A 13,556-nucleotide genomic window follows, 5' to 3' on the forward strand; every position below is an offset into this window, starting at 1 on the left:
TATATCAGTACTCCTTTTTTTTTTTCAAATTTAGTCATAGCTCATCCCACTTTAAAATTTCTAAGATAAGATTCAGAAATGAGGCTGACTTTTCCCTACTGTTATGTTAATGTATTTTTAAATGTTACATTAGAACAGGTGAATTTGATTGAAGTTACATAAAACATGTGTGTTTGCCTATGTTATTGATGTTTATTTCAACATCATGTGATTTACGGTCTACTCATTTTGTAATTTCCACAAAGATATTAATAGCAGGAAGAACTGTGACGGTAAACAAAGTATATTTAAGTAGTTATTTGACGCTCATCCCTCGGACAGTAAACTTCAAGTAGTATGCCTACCCACCCTATTATATGTTTGGAGAACAATTGTTGTAAATAGATTTACGTTATAAGTTATATTTAGTCTATGTATATATATCTTTATAACTGTTGACTTGACATTGGTATTAGTTCATAATGAAATAATGTGAATTTTTTTTGTAGAATGTGATTTAAGATTGCTGCAGCAGCTTGAGTCATGCAGAGGTAGCAATTTTTTTTTTTAAATTAATACGCTTTCCTGTACTGTCCAGGTAAGCTTTTATCCCAATACAAGTGTTTGTGTTTTATTTGTAATAATTTATGTTCAGTTGAGGTTACACATAAGTCATATGTACATGTACTTACTCTGCGTGAAATTCAAGTTATCAGCTTTGTAGTCTACATATCAAAAAAGAAACAAAACACAACTGTACTAACAGACAAAATGAAATTGTTTGATTTGTTTTTTTTTAAATAATACTAATATGTAAACAATCTAACAAGATGTTTCAAAAGTTCTAAAACTCCTTTCCAATTAGTTATTCAAACAGTAAGCTGATGTTCAGCTAAACAAAATTAAGACAACAAAAACCTCATCATCATAGATTTCACCACAATAATTCTGTCAATATAATTAGATATGTATACCAACACAAAAACATAATTTTTCAATTAAGGAGGGACACAACCCCTTAGGGAAATAACTCTGCAAAAATCAGCAAAACGTTTAATTTTGGAACATTCTGATGTAAAACTCAAAGCATCTTGGTGATCAAAAGTTTCACTGATGAAGTTACTATATGTCTATATGTTCAATCAAATTATTATGAAATATTTGATTAAAAATTCTTGAAATTAAAATAATTTGCTCCTTTTATCAATAAAAAACACTGTATAGAACAAGCCAAATAGGTACTCCTTAATTTGATAAATGAATGAATAAAACAAAACACAAATTGTAAACTAGAATTTGCTTTCACACAAGAACAAATAATTTTGTACTGATTCAGGAACTTGTTTTTTTTTGCAGTAACTGTAGAGTTAAATAAGCCATTCCAATTATCCTTAATTCCAACACTAAAAACAGCTTGCTTCATCATCAATAAAACCCTTTTGATCAAAATAAGGAAAGTATACAAATAGACATTTCCTTTGTCAGAGTTTTGAAGTTGTAAATTCAGAGAGCATTTTAAATTCTTGAGATTTTGTCATTTCAGACAAAAATTGCAATTCAAATTTTTGCAATTCTGGGAAAAAAATCAGGACTGGCAATGTTAAACATTTCATGAAAGTTTTTATTATTGCAATTTTAAGAATATCACAAAATAAAAAGCTTCACCAAGCACAGCATGATACAATTTCACCTAGTTACACTGCGTTCACTTGAGGCAAATGTGAACACAATACAATTTTTTGAAGCGCTAATCATTGTTCTATTTTAAGTAACAGCGGCCATGTTTTTTCCACAGATCAAAATTCCCCATATCAGATCTATGAAAAACATTCTAAGGAATTTTCTTACTGAGTTTGGTTCCATTTCATCAGGTAGTTTCAGAGGTGAAAATTTTTGAGAGAAATAACATTAAAAGTAGGGCAATAACTCCAACATGGCTTAACCGATTAAAACAAAAAAATTGACCAGGGATAGATCTAATCATGCTGAACACTTTTGCCCTAAATTTGGCTAAACCTAATGGTTTGGAGATATATTCAAACAACTTCTGTCTGACCCCTTTGTTCTATTTTTAGTAACAGTGGCCATGCTTTTGGACAGATAAAAAATCCCCACTACACCTCGATGCAGTCTCCTAAGAAACATTTATACCAAATTTGGTTCAAATTGGTAAAGTTATGTAAGATGAGAAGATTTTTTGAAAGAAAAATACATAGAAAAATGGCAATAACTCCAACATAGCTTCACAGATTAAAATGAAAATTTGACTACAGATAGATCTCATTATGTTGAACACTTTTGCCCTTGTCAGAATTTGGTTCAAATTGGTCAAGTAGTGCCAGAGGAGAAGAGTTTTCAAAAATTGCTATTGACAGTCAATTTATCATGATAAACAGCCTACAGGACTGTGATATTGCCTGAAATGTTGTTCATGCCCTAAGCTGCAGACGAAGGCATTATCAAAGTTGAAGATAACATCACTTAAGTGTCAGTTTCTGTAAGAATCAGGCAGTGGGTGAAACACTGTATGAAAAAATTCATCATTTTGATAGTGTTATTTGACTATTTGCACCATCAGAATCAAGGAAAACAGACATGATTTTCCATATCATGCTGGACCATCAAGTTAAAATTTCATTGAAATGCAATGAAAATGAACATTTCAAGGGCAGATAACTCTGTCACTAATCTCATTTTTCTAAGATTCTACTGAAAAATTTCTGTGCAAAGCCAGTGATGCAGCAATCAAATATTGGTTTTTTCAAATAGAAAAAGTCTCCTCAAGTGATAATACATTGTCAGATCAGTGGGACTTTGACATGCATGTTTCTGATTTTTTTCCATTTTGCCTGATTCATACAAACACTTACACTTAAGCTTCCCATGAGTAGTCAAATTATCAATTACGCCCCCTACATTTTCTTCCAAGAAAATTTGTAGAGGGCACTATTAAAGCAATTACCGGTATTGTGTTTATTTCATTGAAAAATCTAAAGAAAGCATTATCGTGTGATATCACATGATAATGCCCTCTGGACATTAAATGCACATTAATGAATACCAATTTAACAAAAGTAAATTGTGGCAAACAACAATGATGAATACCATTATACATGCGAAATCATTTTTGCAGTCATATTTACAAAACCTGTTATCAACCAACTACCCAAAATATATTAAAATATGTCAAAAACTGACCAATTGATATGAATTCAAACCAGGCATCTAAACGGGGCCAATATGAAAAAAGAGGGCCAATACGGCACCATTACTTAGGTTGTTTGACACTGCAATTTTGCAATATTAATAAATATGTAATTTCATATTGGCCCTGTTATAGGTTTTAGGTCTGTCATGTTAGTGGAGGCGGTCATATTGGTTCCGAGGCATTGCCGAGGACCAATACGGCTGTCGAGACCGATATGATTGTGGGCAGAGCGCCTAGCCCCCGGCTAGGTTTCTGAGCACTATTTAGTCGCCTTATACGACAAGCTTAGCGCTGCTGCAGGCCTATTCTTTTGACACCCGGACCTGCTCGGGGCTCTGCAGCTTTTAGTTCTGTTGATCAAAGTTCATGATATCCAATTCTAACTCAAAATGGCGGTGTCAAACGACTGGAAGTTATGATGCCGTATTGGCCTCTTTTTTCATATTGGCCCCGTATAGATGCCCGGTTTGAATACATATCAATTGGTCAGTTTTTGACATATTTTAACACATTTTGGGTAGTTGGTTAATAACATACAATATAGAAAGGCCAGATAGCAGTTTTGCCCCTAATCATTTTATAGAAAACAAAAATACCAATCATATATATGAGTGTGTGCAAGAACCTGAATATTACTGGTATATCCCAAAGTTTGAAAAACTAATGATATGCCGCTTCAATATACTGACTAGTTCTAAGTTATGTCATAAAATTTTAAAAAAAAAGAAAAAAGTTGCTTTGATTACATTATTATTTGATCAATAGCAAGGTCAATTCACAGTCATTTGTACTTACTTTTTGTCTGATGCACAATACTCTTTGCTTCTGAAAAAGAGAAAATTATAACTTTTCAAATAAATGTTACCCTAAGATATGCAATACTAACAGAGTTGGCAAAAATTGATATGCCCTATGTGGTCCTTTAAGATATCCTGTAAGTCCCATCTCACATTTTTAATGCAAATTTTTGCATATGTGTACATGTGGTATTAACCCAAGACTCCCAAGGGCCACAGGTTGAGGGTTGATACCACATGTAATACAGATTTTGACATGTCACGTTCATTATGTCATATATTTTAATTATACTTCAAGTATAGTCCATGAAGGGGTGTGATATATGATGTATGATATACATTTTTTTGTAGATCTACGGGTGTGATATAGGGTATGTGATATAGGGTAGACGATATAGGATTGAAACAAACACTTATAATGTATATACAAAAAAAAGGAATATTTTAGTTTAAATATACAGGCATGATATAAGTGCTGGAACTCTAAACAGTGGGAGCAATGGCCACCTTTAATTAAAAGGACTTGGTTCATTAAAGCCAATATTTAGACCCAATATGACTAGAAACTAGGAAATTTGATATGATAATTTTTTCTTCAATGGAAATTGGGTTTAAAGGTTAAATGAATGAGTAAGCTTGATAAAGCCTCCAACAATTTAACCAACAACTACTGTTTATGATTTATTGTCTGAATATAGCTGAAATATTGCTACTCAGACATTAAACCCTAACAATCCATCAATCTGTTCATGATTTCTAAAAACTGCTGTGATAAGTCCTAATCAGTTAGAACATCTCAGGGTCTCACACCTTAGAAAATTGGCCTTTTTGCCAGATTTTGGGGGTTTTTTTTTTGTACATTTTAGGCTTCCATGAAATTTACAGTTGTGTGGAAAGTCAAAACCATATTGGATACTTCTTTTAATTCAACTATCTAACTGCGTACATAGCATAGTTAAGATTTCTTTTCAACCAAATATACAATGTATTTACTGTACCTCATGCTTAGGCAAAGTTAACATGTTTATAGCTTCTCTTTGTATAAAGCAACAAACTAAAAATATGAATCCATTGAGAATTCACCAAATTGCATCAAATTTATACAGACAGATGATGGACAAAATTTGCAAAACTGACTACCAATAATCCCTATACATGCTGTTTTGCTGGTACCGATAACCCAGTTTTAACGCTGAAAGCCAGCAACAAGTTTTAAGGTCTGTCTGAATACCAATACTGGATATGACTATGACACACATGAATGGCTAACTTTAAATATAACTGCCAAGCATTGCCAAGGAGGAAAAAGAATTAAACATAACAATCCTTTGTTAGTTAGGACCAAGATGTCCAATGATTTTTGTTCAGTCTGGGACCGTCTGACAAGGTGATTTAAATATACCACCCACTTTTCCAAAGGGTATGCTATCTCTACTTAATATAATAATATACCTTACCTTTGTTCACATGGAGGTATACTATAGCACTTTCGACTTTAAAAAGATCAGAATCAGGACACTGAAACACACACTTATACTCTCCGTCATCAGAAATGTCTAGATTTTTAATGATTAATGACGGGTTCTCTTTAGATGATCCTGCATATTTTTTTATAGTAGAGTTACTTATATCAATCGATTCCCAATCTGTTCCTTTTTTCTCCCAATGAATACGATAATCAGAATCTGGTGTGTTTTTAATCCTACATACAATAGTTACACCTTGACCAACTGTGCATCGATCAGGGTTCTCTATTTCCATCTTCACTTTAGGTTGTACTGAAGAAAACATACACTGATTACTATGGAATGTCTACTGAAAAAATTGCCAAGATCAATATGTAACTTTTGTATGCCATGTTCGAAAAAAAAAAAAATAACTAACAAAAATTAATTCTTCTGTTTGACTTGAGCAGAATGGACTCAACAATCCATTAACTTGAAGTAAACATTTGACCTCCTAAATGTTCCATATAGAAACTACATGTAGGATTTAATGACAGCCATAATGATGATATTTTTGAACAGCACATAAAATCACTTACCAATACAAATTATGACCCATATATATGGAGCCACACGCCTAATTTGTAATAAGTACATCAATTTTGTGGGGGGGGTTGAGATTTATGTGACAAAATATTTCTCTTAAATTCTATATACGGCAATGAAATATACATGTACCACAAAACAAGCATTGATATTGGACAACACATAAAACTGCTCACAACTTATGTCCAATCTATGTAAAACCAGACTAAATTTGAAGTCAATAAGTCAATCAAACTATTTGGAACAAAAAAATAGTTGCAACAAAATTCAGAAGGATGGATGGACAGAAAAGGTGTGATTTCAATATACAATGCAACCTACTTGATGAGTGGGATATGAAAAAATATTAATTTCCTCTTTTCTTTCAAATTAATATACAATCTAAAAGAATGAAAAAAGGATCTATGCATGTAATTAATATAAGACCTACTAATTGTTCCATTCAGTGGCCCCGTTAAGGTTCTAATAACACTCTCCTTTCTACTCACATGACTAATTCAAAATCTTAAGACTTTTCCACTTTTAGATAGAGATTCCACAGTCATGAAAGCTGGAAAATTATTGGCTGATGGCTGATTATAAAGATGATCTGAACAGAAATTAGGATCCCACATGAAACAGGACATACTGCATAGATCCCTATTCACCGTTCCAAAATTTGCATTAAAGAAATAAAATGCATAATAGGTTGTCATAAAAGGTTTGATAACATAATGTTACCTTTCCCACAATTTACGAATATGTCTGACATTTCCGGTCCAAAAGTATGGTCAATAATTTGCTAGTTACTTATATAGTAAACACATATAGAAAACTCAATTCCTTTTTATTGATTATACTCTATTTTTATTCTAGACTTGACTTAATTATAAATTGGATTAGTGTTTGGTAATTTTTTGGTTACCCTTATTTGCCACATTAATATTGTGCAGTCAGCCTAAATAAGAGACTCGTCTTTCTTTAAATTCTCTTTGAATGTTTCAAAAAAAGTTGTATAAATCTAACACCTACCTTCATCTATCAGGCTTATTTCATCCTCTTTGTTATCTAAAATGTATTGAAAAAGAATTTCTGATACTTAAAAAAAATACTAAATATTAACATTTCAAAACAGTGGTTCTAATAGATAGGTAATGTCATCTGCCCAAGCAATTTAATCCTTTATAGATATAAATGAGATAAATCTCGAATATTTTGAAATTTTTGTCAGGAGTTAAGACCTCAGATCAGGAAATTGATTCAATTGTGTTTCTTTTAATTGATTTTCAGACTTCTTGACTGAAGTGAAAAAATAATTCTCACCTCTTGAGAGATTCAAACTCCAAATTAAATAGAAACCCTCCTTTAGTGGTCAATAAAATCACATCAAAATTACATAACAACGACGACTATGATAAGCATGAAGACAACACAGGCAATGACCAACAGCACCGTACTAATATACAACCGCAAATTTTTACCGTCATATAAAAAGCCTGCATGTAAGTATTCCACCCCACTCAGACACATTATTTTTGCTTTGAGCCAACCAGTGACCAATCTTTCCCCTTAAATACTGTGTGCTTGGCCAAAAAGCATAATTTTAAAGCCTTTGGTGCGATTCTGTTTTAAAATAAGGTATGCGATATGGGGAAAATGACATAGGATTTAAATAAACACTTATAATACACATACGAAAAAGGTATAATTTAGTCTAAATATATGACATAAGTGTTGAAACTCCAAACAAGAGGCTCCCAGGAGCCTGAATCCCTCACCTTGTTAAATTTTGTCTTTCAATGGCAATATATTTAACATGGAGTTTACTAATAATTCTTCTGTTTGACTTGAGCAGAATGGACTCAACAATCCATTAACTTGAAGTAAACATTTGACCTCCTAAATGTTCCATATAGAAACTACATGTAGGATTTAATGACAGCCATTATGATGATATTTTTGAACAGCACATAAAATCACTTACCAATACAAATTATGACCCATATCTATGGAGCCACACGCCTAATTTGTAATAAGTACATCAATTTTGGGGGGGGGGGGGGGGGCGGGGTTGAGATCAATGTGACAAAATATTTCTCTTAAATTCTATATACGGCAATGAAATATACATGTACCACAAAACAAGCATTGATATTGGACAATACATAAAATTGCTTACAACTTATGTCCAATCTATTTTAAAACCAGACTAAATTTGAAGTCAATCAATCTATTTGGAACAAAAAAATAGTTGCAACAAAATTCAGAAGGATGGATGGACAGAAAAGGTGTGATTTCAATATACAATGCAACCTACTTGATGAGTGGGATATGAAAAAATATTAATTTCCTCTTTTCTTTCAAATTAATATACAATCTAAAAGAATGAAAAAAGGATCTACTGTCCCAATGCATGTAATTAATGTAAGACCTACTAATTGTTCCATTCAGTGGCCCCGTTAAGGTTCTAATAACACTCTCCTTTCTACTCACATGACTAATTCAAAATCTTAAGATTTTTCCACTTTTAGATAGAGATTCCACAGTCATGAAAGCTGGAAAATTATTGGCTGATGGCTGATTATAAAAATTATCTGAACGTAATTTAAATTGCTTTTGAATCCCACATGAAATAAAACAGGACTTACTGCATAGATCCCTTTTCACATTTTCACATTAATTTGCATTAAAGAAAGGAAATGCATAGTAAGTTGTCATTTAAGGTTTGATAACATAATGTTACCTTTCCGACAATTTACGAATACATCTGTGACATTACTGGTCTAAATATATGTTGGATAAATTGCTGGTTACTTTAAATACAGTTAACAGGTATAGAAAACTCAATTCCAGTTTTTTGTATTTATCCTATTTTTATGTTGATCTGGACTTGATTATTAATCAGATTAGTGTTTGGTAATTTTTTGGTTACCCTTATTCGCCACATTAGTTATGTGTTATCAGCTAAAATATGAGACTCATCTTTCTTTAAATTCTCTTTGAATGTTTCAAAAAAAGTTGTATAAGTCTAACACCTACTTTCATCTGTCACGCTTATTTTATCCTTCTTGTCTCCTAAAATGTATTGAAGAAAAATTACTGATTCTTTTTAAAAAAAAAAATTAGTATTTCAAATAAATGGTTCTAACAGATTGGTCAATTAATCCTTGTAGACATAAATGAGATAAATCTTGAATCCCTGATCAGGATATTTTTAAAGAGTAATCAAGGGAACCAAGGTTATAGCGGTAATCAAAAGAATGTAATCCAGGGACAAAGACCAGATATGGAAAACAGACATACACAACAAAGAACATAAAGTAACTAAAATCATACATACAAAGTAACAAAAGTAAATGAGCAATTCGGACTCCACTAAAAACTGGGAGCATGAACCAGGTGCACCGGGAGGGTAAGCGTCCTCTGCTTTTCTAGAAACACCCACTCATAAAAAGTCAAGTCCGGGGTAGACAAATGAGGAAAGGAAAACTATGACCCGTTGAATAAATAAGTTTTCATGGTGCTGATGGATGCACCATAACGATCCACGAGTTCATGATGACGACCATAAAACTTCTGTAGTGATGACTTCAATCTTGTAGCAACATAACCCTGTTCCAGAAGCCTATTGGTTAGAGTTCTAGCGCAATACAAAAAGTCTGCGTAGTTTCAGCAAGCTCTGGCATAACGTATGAGTTGTGATATGAACACTCCATATGCAGAAGCCGAAGGGATGTTGCCACAGATGAAAGGAAAGTTGACAATTCTGAATGAAAAGTCATCACGTTTGTCGTATAGTTTGGTCAATAGTTTTCCTTCACCATCGATTTCTAAGTGTAGGTCAAGATATGAGGCTGACTTCACAGTGTCTGTAGTATCCTTTATCTCGAGTTCTTTTGGAGAGATGCGATGTATCAAATCCCCGGAAATTAGGATTGTTTGAATATAATACATAATCTATATAGTGGAAACTGAGATTGAAGAATCTAGCCAAACGATATTCTTTCTTTCTGATTAGATCAGCTATAAAGTCAGCCTCATAAGAGTAAAGGAATAGGTCAGCAAGTAAAGGAGCACAATTTGTTCCCATTGGAATGCCGACCGTTTGTTGAAAAACATGTCCCCACACTGGACAAATATGTTGTCGATTAAAAATTCCAGCATTTTGTAAACATCTTCCTCTGTATATTTGGAATTATTTCTTACAAAGTATGAGGAATCTCTGCCAAGAACTATATATTTGTATCTAGGTGTACCATCTTTTTTGGAAAAACAACGATGTATGTTTTTAAGTCGGGATTTTAACTGAGTATGGGGAATAGAAGTATACAGTGTTTAAAAATCATAGGTTTTAATGCTATTATATTCAGATAATAGTCTTGAACTGATTGTCTCCAAAAGATCTTTCAAATTTTTCAGGATCCACATTGAATTAATACCACTACAGGAGTAACAAGTGTTGTGGTAGGACTGCAGACCCTCTTTGACAGTTGTGAGTATAGAAGTTAAAAGTTTTGAAAGAGGTTTGGTGGTACATTTTGCAGATCCAGCTATGAAACATTGTTTGTATGGATTCTTGTGAAGTTTAGGAATCCAGTACATAGACGGTAAATCACAATCATCGTCCCTGGTAGAGAGACCAAAAGAGGATAGCACAGATTTATGGTTTTCCACAATCTCTTCTTTGGAGAGAGTGGTAGCAGTATAGGTCTTGTCACTTTTCCACGTCTATGAAAATATTTCCCTTCTAGAGGAATTCAAACTCCAAATTAATAAGGAACCATCCTTCAGTGGTTAGTAATGTCAATCAATATCAATCAATCTTTTTTGGGTGCACTTTGATACAACCACAAAGGTCAACCCTTGAACAGTTGAGGCAAGTATGGACACACCAATCAAGCTTATATAGCTCTGAATTTTGATTATGATAAAATATTTTACAGAGGATAAGAATTGGACCAGAATTGAAGTGACCCCTTTTTGGCCCCTTTAAGCCCAAATAGTTCAAGTCACTATCCCCAAAATCAAGCCTTTCCTTGGTGGAGGGCATCAAAGGTACAATTGCAAACAGATCAATTCACTTAAAGTTATTGTCCAGACATCATGAAAAGACTTGCTTCTGGCCCCTATTTGGCCCATATTCCTAAAAAGTTCAAGTCACAACCCCCAAAGCAATCCCAGCTTTTCTTTAGTGGTATGGCACCTTGTGGTACAACTTTAAAGAGATCTGTTCACTTAATGTCAAGTTATTGTCTAGACATAATGAAAATGCTTGTCTGTGGTCCCATTTAAGTCCCTATATAATTCCAAGACACCAAGCATTTTATTTAATTCATAATGAGTTAATGTGTTACCTTTGCCATGCCCCATTCAGAACTACATGTTTTTTATTTGTTTTTGTTGTTTGCTTTAATTAAGCATAAAAAATATATAGACCAAACCATATATTTTGTAGATGAAAAACAAAGTGATAAAGATGTCATAACTCTATAGATACATTGTGTAGGTCAGTAACCCTATGTTTTTTATCACATCAATGGAAGAGAAAATATCTTGAAGATTGTAAGTTTGGGAAGACTTGAATGAATTACAAATTGTAGTCGAAATGTATGTTTATTTGGACTAAACAAAAGATTTTATCACAAAATATTACCACAGAGTTACTAATAAAATCTAAAGTACTGAAAAACTCATATGTGAAAAATTATTTAGAGTCCATATTGATCAGACACTGAACAGGTACTTTTGTTAACTCTGGCCCACCTCTTTGGAATACCCTAGCAAGCTTAAATTGAAACAAGAAGTGCAAAAGGAATCAGCCTATTTAGGCACAGATTAAAAATCTTCCAGATGGAACAACAGGCTAAAGAATAATTCAGTTGTATTTACATGTACTATAATGTTAAATGATAACTTTGTCTGCATGCATTTATGCATATACTCATTTTGTGGTATTGTAATATACCACTACAATTTTGTTTTGTGTATGGGCTTCAGGGAATATTAGTTGTAGACTGTGTTACCCTCTTGAAATAAAGTTCATTGTATATACAAAGTGTCAAAAACTCATTATTGGTAGATTTGCTTTTAAGGAATGACTAATATTTTGTTCTGTCCATAAAGCAGTTTTTTTTTTTCAAGTATGCACCATGAGCTAGGACCATGAGATTTTATTTCATATGGTTATTTCAAACAGACAGAAAAAAATATAAGTCATTCCTTATTATTTAAATTTAGTATCAAAATTAAAGGAGTAGGATGACGACTTCACAAAATTTGGTATTTGAGAAGAAAGACAATATTTTTCATTCAACCAGAAAGCATATTACTTCTGAAATCAAATTATAATTGTATATCAGGTAACTTTGGCAGACGGATGTGGTGTTCTGTAAGTTAATGGTTACTTTTCTTTTTTGTCCTTTTCAGAATGTTCAAAATATTTCAGGATCAACATTGTTACCTGTGGTTAACGGCCTGCATACAAAAATATGAAAATATGGTCTGTTTCCAGTTAGCCCCAAATACACAAAGTTAAGTCAATGTAATGGCAATATTTTGTATTAATAACTAATTTTTTAGGGGAACATCATACTTTGACACTTGTCTTGTATAGGTACTTACTGTACATATTCAACTCATTGTCTTTTCCTACTGCAACATTCATACCACTGACATATGTTTTACTGTGAACTACAAAGAAAAAGTTCTGTGATAAAACCAAAAGAGGTAAATCTGTTCTAAAGTTGCCATTGGTAGATTAAGCAGGGTTAGGAACTTGAACAATTCCTAAGAAGCCAAAAGCACCACATTTCAATATTCTCAATAGAAGTATGCTGTATTTGTTAAAAAAAAATATATCACCCAGACAGACATGCAGATCATTTTCACCAAACAATGACTCAGATTTTTAGTAACAATAGTTTCCACTTAGTTAACTTGCAAATTATATTATAATAAAGATTTGAAAGCATCAAACATTGAAAGATGTTGTATTATTAACAAATATGTATCTGATATAGCAGAAGTCTTTTAGGCTTCAGTTAACACCAATAGTCTGCTTGATCACATGTATTCTATGAATGACAAGGTACAAACCAGGAAAGGGGAGGACACAAGCCACGGAACACTAGTCCTATTACCACCTTCAATGTCTACATAACCATTTTTTCATGTTTTCTTTTCAGTCAAAATTTTATGTTCAACACAGATTTTTTTCCCAAAGTTTGCCCAAAAAGCTGTTGGGGTTATGCAGTGTATAAAGCTAGCAAAAATCTGACAGCTATGATGATTGTAGCATAAAGTCAAAATATAATTAATGATAAAAAAATGAAAAATGAAATATTCAGCAATTTAGTATGGGCCTTTAAGGCCAAACATCTAAGAACAAAGATTGAATGTCAAAGGAAAGGGTAGAGAGAGAAAACATCATCTATGGATATGGAAACAGATACAAAAAAGCTTTGGAACTTGACAAAAGATTGAATGATGAGGGAAGCAAAGGTGAAAAAATCACACTAGAAGTTGAAGGAGAAACAACCATAG

At 32.8% G+C, this 13,556-nt stretch overlaps 1 protein-coding gene across 14 annotated transcripts in view; it reads right to left on the reverse strand.

Moving 5' to 3' along the window:
* LOC148626108 (uncharacterized) overlaps nt 1–13,556 on the reverse strand; it is a 68,511-nt gene that overhangs the window by 18,950 nt on the left and 36,005 nt on the right. For 10 of the 14 annotated variants that reach the window (XM_088569756.1, XM_088569755.1, XM_088569748.1 and 7 more), the window contains 6 exons: nt 12,636–12,704; nt 9,054–9,089; nt 7,047–7,082; nt 5,442–5,762; nt 3,983–4,012; nt 672–704 (listed from right to left, as the gene is read on the reverse strand). In XM_088569756.1, the coding sequence (XP_088425882.1) occupies nt 672–704; nt 3,983–4,012; nt 5,442–5,762; nt 7,047–7,082; nt 9,054–9,089; nt 12,636–12,704 (525 nt within the window). The remainder of the gene's footprint in view (nt 1–671; nt 705–3,982; nt 4,013–5,441; nt 5,763–7,046; nt 7,083–9,053; nt 9,090–12,635; nt 12,705–13,556) is intronic. The other 4 variants (XM_088569750.1, XM_088569747.1, XM_088569752.1 and 1 more) reach the window with 2 other exon arrangements.

This window comes from Perna viridis, chromosome 2, assembly GCF_037379345.1.
Source record: "Perna viridis isolate PV_CMFRI_1.1 ecotype Kerala chromosome 2, ASM3737934v1, whole genome shotgun sequence".
NCBI classification, from domain to species: Eukaryota; Metazoa; Mollusca; class Bivalvia; order Mytilida; family Mytilidae; genus Perna; species Perna viridis.